This window comes from Dendrobium catenatum, unplaced genomic scaffold (genome assembly GCF_001605985.2).
Source record: "Dendrobium catenatum unplaced genomic scaffold, ASM160598v2 fragScaff_scaffold_459, whole genome shotgun sequence".
Classification (NCBI taxonomy): Eukaryota; Viridiplantae; Streptophyta; class Magnoliopsida; order Asparagales; family Orchidaceae; genus Dendrobium; species Dendrobium catenatum.
The window spans coordinates 2,891-9,624 of NW_021318921.1; the positions used below are offsets into that span (position 1 = coordinate 2,891).

Sequence of the window (6,734 nt, forward strand, 5' to 3'; positions counted from 1 at the left end):
AAAATAAAAATACAAAAAATGACTGATTTAGCTGTATTCTTCATTATTATCAAATAATACCTAATAATATCGAGCAAATATCGAATTTTTTTGACAGGATTTTATCTGGACCAGACGTTCCTCTACGTGCTTTTACACCGGACCCCGGACCTAATAAAAGCAGAGCAAGAGCGTGACGTCCACAATGCAATCCTTCGACAGCGATCGGCAATGTCCATTCCCCTCTTCTTCTCGCACTGGTGATGTATGTCTAAAACATAAATTTATCTTTTTTTTTTTTTGCTTTAAATTAATGCAGTTGTAAAATGTTTTCTTTTAAACGTCACCTCCACGGCATTTGCGACATGACCGCCGAGTTGATGCCGGCCGCTGTGTGCGGCGTGACCTTCATCATTCCTATTCGTTGCCTTGGCGTTTTTCGTTTACTTCAATCTCTTTCTCTTTACACTTTTTTCTTTTTGATTCTCAATCTTTTGCTTGAATCTCTTTCATTCAGACTTTAGGCTCAGTTTGGAGTCCATAAAAGCAAACTGATGGATATAGGTAGAATGAACTGGAGTCCTAGTCTCTTAATAAAAGGTTTAAAATTTCAATCCAAATCTGACTCAATCAAACCTGTATGATGTAACATGAAAAACACTTGATTCGTCTAGCACAATACCATCACATAAAAGTTTGTACCGAAGACTCATCAAAAGAAATTCCAATGCAGTGCAGCTTCAACAAATTATTAAAAAAAAAGAACAAGCCTAACCGGTGCAATGTCAAACTCAAATTCTTAATATCGAATTTTTGTTTTACCTCCTTCCTGTATCTATTTAAGGCTTAGCTTCTTTTGTATTCTCTGTCGTCTTCTTCTGTATTCTCTGTCGTCTTCTTCAATCTTGTTGAAGCCTTTTTCTCCCTGTTTTATAAGCTTCAAATACTGAAGGAATGATATTTCATGGGTTTATATTACTAATTGGTTTCAATGGGCTTTAATTTGGGTAGCTTCTTGATCCTTGCTTATCTAACAGCGATTGTGAGGTTGGTACCTTTTGCTTCTTGTCTCGATGGGTCCTTTGGTTCAAGATTTGTTCGTTCTATGATCACTGATCAGTTTAAGTTAGCGGTAATTCTTTTCTATCTTCTTCAGTACTAATGTATAATCTTCTTAATTTGATATGTTTCATTTATATTGCTGAATTCACTCATCTGAATTGACTTACAGAATAAAGTTCCTTACTATTTTACAGCAGTTTTTAACTATTGGTGATTCTTTTTTGTTTCCATGTTAATGAATCTCTTGTTGGCGTCAAATTTTTTGTTCATTGTTGAGTTAAAAAAACATCTTTTGCTGCTATGTTAGATGATTGTTCACCTTTTTATCCTTCATCCACGAAAATTTGGAATTTTCTCCTATGTATTTACGTGGATGCACAAGTAACATATGCTATTACAGGTATTCATATCTGTAAATTCATCTTTCTTAGGAATACTTTTAAATAAGGTTAATTCTTTTTTATGTTTTAGGCCAAGAATTACTTGTTGGTAGTAGGAAATAAGCCAGATTAATTACCTTTTGACTCTTATAACTATGCTCCTCGTTGAAGCCATGAGCCATCAGTTTATCTTGCCAGAGGTGCTGCACGTCGAGGCATAGTGATTTCAATGTTTTTAAACTTATGAGATTTATGGAAGACCCGAGATCGACTAGGATCCGACTGATTGTGATGCCATCACTTTTTACAGTAACGTATAGAAGGCGATTGTGATTTGCTCGTTCCGAGCATCATGTTGTCTTTGGCGAAGGTGATGATTGGTTCATTCCAGGCTTGTAGCATATATTTCATGTTACGCTCAACAAATACACCTCATATCTTTCGGGGTCTTTGAGAGCCTAAATCAGAGTCTCCCGAAGATCTTTATACATTACAAGGGCATTGTATATACTGAGTTGTGTTGAGATTTTTCTTAGATGATATAAGATGTTATAATCTATCCATTTAGCTGAAGCGTCTTTCTTCTTATGGTCTTTAGGGATAATGTCGTCATTAACAATTATCTCATTCCCTTTATCTTTAATTGGGACCCCATTCTTTGGTGAATATGACAATATTTTGCCACTTCTCAACAGTACCTAGGCCACTTCATCTGGATCAGACTCATTTGATAAAGCATTTTTTTCAGAGTTGGCTATTGTCACGTCTAGAGATTTACTTGTGGACTAAGAATCGCCCTCTAGTCTCACCTGCTCTATTTGCGACACTATGTTGGGATCTTAATCATCTTCATTTGAAAAATACAGATCTTCTTCTGAACTGTAATCCATTGGTGACACCATTAAACAGGGTTCAGGGGCCGCTTCTTCAGCATATTCCGCCCTAGCCAATATCTCTAATGTCGTCGAGATGACTTGCATGTCTCCGTAGGAAGCGATCCATCATCTGCTTTTTCTTTGTTTTCATCTATTTTAAGCTCTTTCATGGAGTCAATAAGCTTAATAGGTCGCCTCGTTGTCTGGTAATATTCGCCAAAATTATCGATAGTCTTTTGGGTTGCTGTCTTCTTCTCTTTAGGCTTCTTTGGTTTGACTTTCTTTTTGTAAAACTTTGATTTTGTTTTACCAGACTTAGATGAGCTAGCTTGGCTAGAGTGATATTTGGAGGTGGATGCATGTGTGACATACAACCACTTTAAATTTAACACTAGCTCAATAGGAGATTTTCACCTAACATCGAGTACTCCTTTTAGCTTCTTTAACATTTTAGTTGTCTTCTTGGAGACCATACTCTCTTATCGTTCTTCTTGAATCAGTTCTTTTTATGTCAGTTCCTTAGGCAGGGGTACGGAAGAGGTCGTGACCACCTGAGTGGATTCTTTTCTGGGATGAATTAAAACGTTATATGACAACGTGAAATCTCCCCTTCTGTACTTCTTCTCTAGTTAGTCTTTAAAGACTAACAATCTTATATTGATTGGTTGATTACCCAATGATACGTGCAGTAATTTGGGTCTCTAATATGCTTTTAGACTCTTCAGGCCTTTTGTATTCTGGCAATTCCAAACCAGCCTTAAGTGCTTGTCGGAATAGTTTGGTGATACTTTTCCTTTTGAATGAATATTCCTTATTCATTTTCTTCTTGAGGGATGAGAAAGTTCTCTCACAAGCTCCCATTGTTTGTCTCAGGTGCTCCCCTCCACCAGGAAAGGTTTGAGGCTTATCATTTCCCCCAAGATCTAGTTTTGGTTGAGGGTTAGAATTGTAGGCTTGTTTTGGCTTATCCTCACACTGCATTGGCTAGTTGCCTTTATCTACATTGTATATTGCTCGTTTGCTTTTGTCAACATCATACGCCACCTATTTCTCTTATCAGTTCTGAAAGAGAATGTGGAGTAGGCTTAACTCTTCCTAGCATCAGGGGCTTTGACCTTTTTGGGTATATCAGAGTGCCTTTTTAATTTTGATAAGTTTAATTTTTTAGACTTTGCCACCCTGTCCAGCAGATCTTGGAAGATTGTAATGGAAGTCATGCAACACAAAGGGTTGCATTTGTGATGTGAAACTACTAGGAGTTACGAGACTGCATGATTTTTTCATGTTGTTATTCGCATTTCATGCTGAGATTGCGCCGACGGGTCATATATTTCATCACTGTCTCGTCGTAGCGTCTGTCGATGTCCTCATCAATTTGTCATCGATGTTTCCCATCAACAATTGGACTGCATGATTTTTTCATGTTGTTGTTCGCATTTCATGCTGAGATTGCGCCGATGGGTTATATATTTCGTCACTGTCTCGTCCTTCTTTCTCTTATCCAAGGCATGATCAACGATGGTAGCCTTCTCCGTCACACTGGCGATTCTCTTCACAAATAAAGCTTCTAATTCTACAAACGTCTTTACAGAATCATTTGGTAGTTCAACATACCATTCAAAAGTAGTTGTTGTTAAGTTGTTGATGAATTGCCAAAACAATAGAGCGTCATTGCCTCTCGTATTCCCGCAGGTGCTTTAAACTGTGTTAGGTGCTGTATGAGATTATTGTTGTTGTTGAAAGTATTAAATTTTGGAATAGAATATCCCTTCGGATATGACACATGATCGTATTCCTACTGGGTATGGGCGACCTTTGCCTATCGACTTCTCTGTCTGTTCAAAGGCTATAATGGCTTTAATTTTTTCACTGATTAAGCCCTCTATCTATGTGACCGTTACAGGCTCGGAGGTGCTTGCCACATTTTGTGGCATATGCTGGTGGGTTAGGTCATCGGCTTCTTTACCGCCTTCAGGCAAACCCTTTACTCTTGAGGCTTAGGGCACTAGGGGATTTTGCGGGTTTGCTGGAGTGCTGCTCGCAGCTTGATTGACTGGCTGAGCTGGTGTAGGGCCTATAGAAGCGAACTTCAGCATCATCTCCATCATCGTCGTCATCTGAATCATCATCTGAATCATTTTCTCATTCAACTGAGAGATTTTTCTATCATTCATCCTCATTTGTCTCCTCACTTGCCTCATCATTTCTGCAAGTGTAATAGCTTCGACGGCGAGGGGATTTTCATCGTCCTCTTCCTCTCCTCCTAAGGATCGGGCACTTCTGCTAGCAACGGATCTAACTCTGTAGTGGCGTCGGTGAGCACGTCCATATGACAGCGATTGTCGATCATCCTCATCATCACTGTTATTGCCATTGAAATGGCTTACCATGTAAACCACTTCAAGTTAAATAGTATCCTTTTCATTCTCTTCATTTTCTTGTACCCGGAGTTTCGAGCGATGTCGCCACTGGATCTCTAGTTCATTGCTTGGGATGAAGAATTCTTCGATTTGTGGACTGTGGTTGAAATTGGCTTCTTCCGTTGACGGTGCTGGTGAGTGACGAGATCCTTTGGAGGATTCTCCAGGGTGTCGACCGTCATGGTTACTTTCACTATGGGCCTTCTTTTAGACCCATTTCTGACAACTTCTATGGGCGGGGGTGGATCTCCGTGAAGCTGCACCGGATGTCACGCTTGAACATACTCTTTTTTCTTTATAAAATTTCTCTCTATGAGGTTTAAGCCTCCATATCTGCTTTCTCTTCCGCTGGCCCTTTCGGCGACGGATTATTGGACATGCGGTCTAAGTGTCACGCCTCGATGTGCTTCACGCGAAGCTTATTTTCTTTCTCTCTTTTCTCTACCACAACAGATGGCAGCTCTCTCAGAGGGGTTCTCCTGGCCTCGATCATCAACGGCCTCTAAAACTTCTTCATAGGCCCTTTCTCATTTACTGTATTCATCACCTTGTACACTCGGGCAGACAACATTTCGGGCTCTCTTGTTTTTTGAGGGGTCGGAGCTTGGAGTTATGCTCCTAGAAAGATTGTTTGATCTCACAGGAGGAGCTGGTCCTCTTTACTCACTTCAGATTAACAAACTTGTTCTGAGTGGGAACATATGTCTCTGACTCTTGGGCTAGCAGGTTAGAAGGATGGGCTGAGAATGGGCTGAGAGTGACAATTGTTGAGCTCGCAGCTCTACATTTCTCCTCCTCCTCTGTCTTCTATTAAGCTTTCCTCTAAATGAGAAAGCTTCAATATCATACCTCCCAAGTTCTATAGATTCCCTTGGTGAGGTGTTGGTGTTTGCATTCACTACAGAAATTATCCTTCCAGCAACAACCCTCTTCGTAGTTGGGGTTTCCGACTGGGATAATCTTTAAAGACAGAAATTCTTCCGTAAAGAATGTCCCTTGCAATGGTTCGTGGCGCTGGCAGATGCGCACGCTGTATAGTAGTCCTAGCATAATGGGGCCTCCTAGCAGGCTCTTCAGAATTTACGCCGTATACATGAATGATCGCAACCCTTGCAGTAGCTGTTGAGAATTCAAGTCCACCAAACTGGATGGTGGCTTCAGTACTTCCGATGTTGATAACGACATTTGCCAGCCAGATACTGATTTGGATGTAACAACTTGGAAAAAAGAATAATAATTTGAGTTTTACAATAAAAAAAGAACGAAATAGTTCAATTATTATTTTCTAGTTGTTTAGTATTTTTTTATTGATTAGAACTCACAACTCGGCTAGAACTTGATTTTTTTTTTTTTAGTCACGCTTTTAGCTGATTTGAATTGGCCCGAATCTTATACGATTTGTCTAGAACTCAAATTCTTTTTTGTTTTGCGGAAAATTGAGGGCCATTGGCCTCATATCATTGTCTATAAAAATGATTTATAAGTGTGCAGCTACAATCAGAGTAAGAAATGCTCCAAAATATGAAAAAAATAACTGTTACAATTTAGGAAACATTTGAGGCTCACAAAAAAAACTCCTAAGCCAAAGTAGCTGGCAACTCAGCTTGATTGTTTGTTGTTGGGAGCTTTGACGGTTAAATCAAGAGCATCTCAAGTTCGAAACTTGCGTATGTTATGTGTGCCGTGTCCGTGAGTTTTGCTTTAATTGGCTTGAAGTCCCAAAAAATAGTAGCCCAAAAGTGTTCAGTTAGGGCAGCCAAAAGTTTTCATCGCTTGATTACTCAAATCGAAAAATTGCACATACAAGCGTTCCACAATGAAGCAAAATAGATCGATATCATCTAGTAATAATACGCATCACATAAAATCTGGAACACCCCTTACTCCCTTCCTATAGTCTTATTTAAGGCTAGCTTCTTTTGTATTTCTCTGTTTCATCTTCTTCATCTTGTTGAAAGCCTTTTTCTCCCTGTTTTATAGAGCTCAAATACTGAAAGGAATGTTATTTCCATGGTTTT

The 6,734-nt window shown here is 39.3% G+C and overlaps 1 protein-coding gene across 1 annotated transcript in view; it reads left to right on the plus strand.

Annotated features, from left to right (window-relative positions):
• Nucleotides 1–337: 337 nt before the first annotated feature.
• The window catches only part of LOC110112575 (PI-PLC X domain-containing protein At5g67130), a 33,511-nt gene continuing 27,114 nt past the window's right edge, over nt 338–6,734 (plus strand). Inside the window, exons 1-2 of the mRNA XM_028694333.1 lie at nt 338–420; nt 1,017–1,111. Of these exons, the coding sequence (XP_028550166.1) occupies nt 345–420; nt 1,017–1,111 (171 nt within the window). The 5' untranslated portion in view covers nt 338–344. The remainder of the gene's footprint in view (nt 421–1,016; nt 1,112–6,734) is intronic.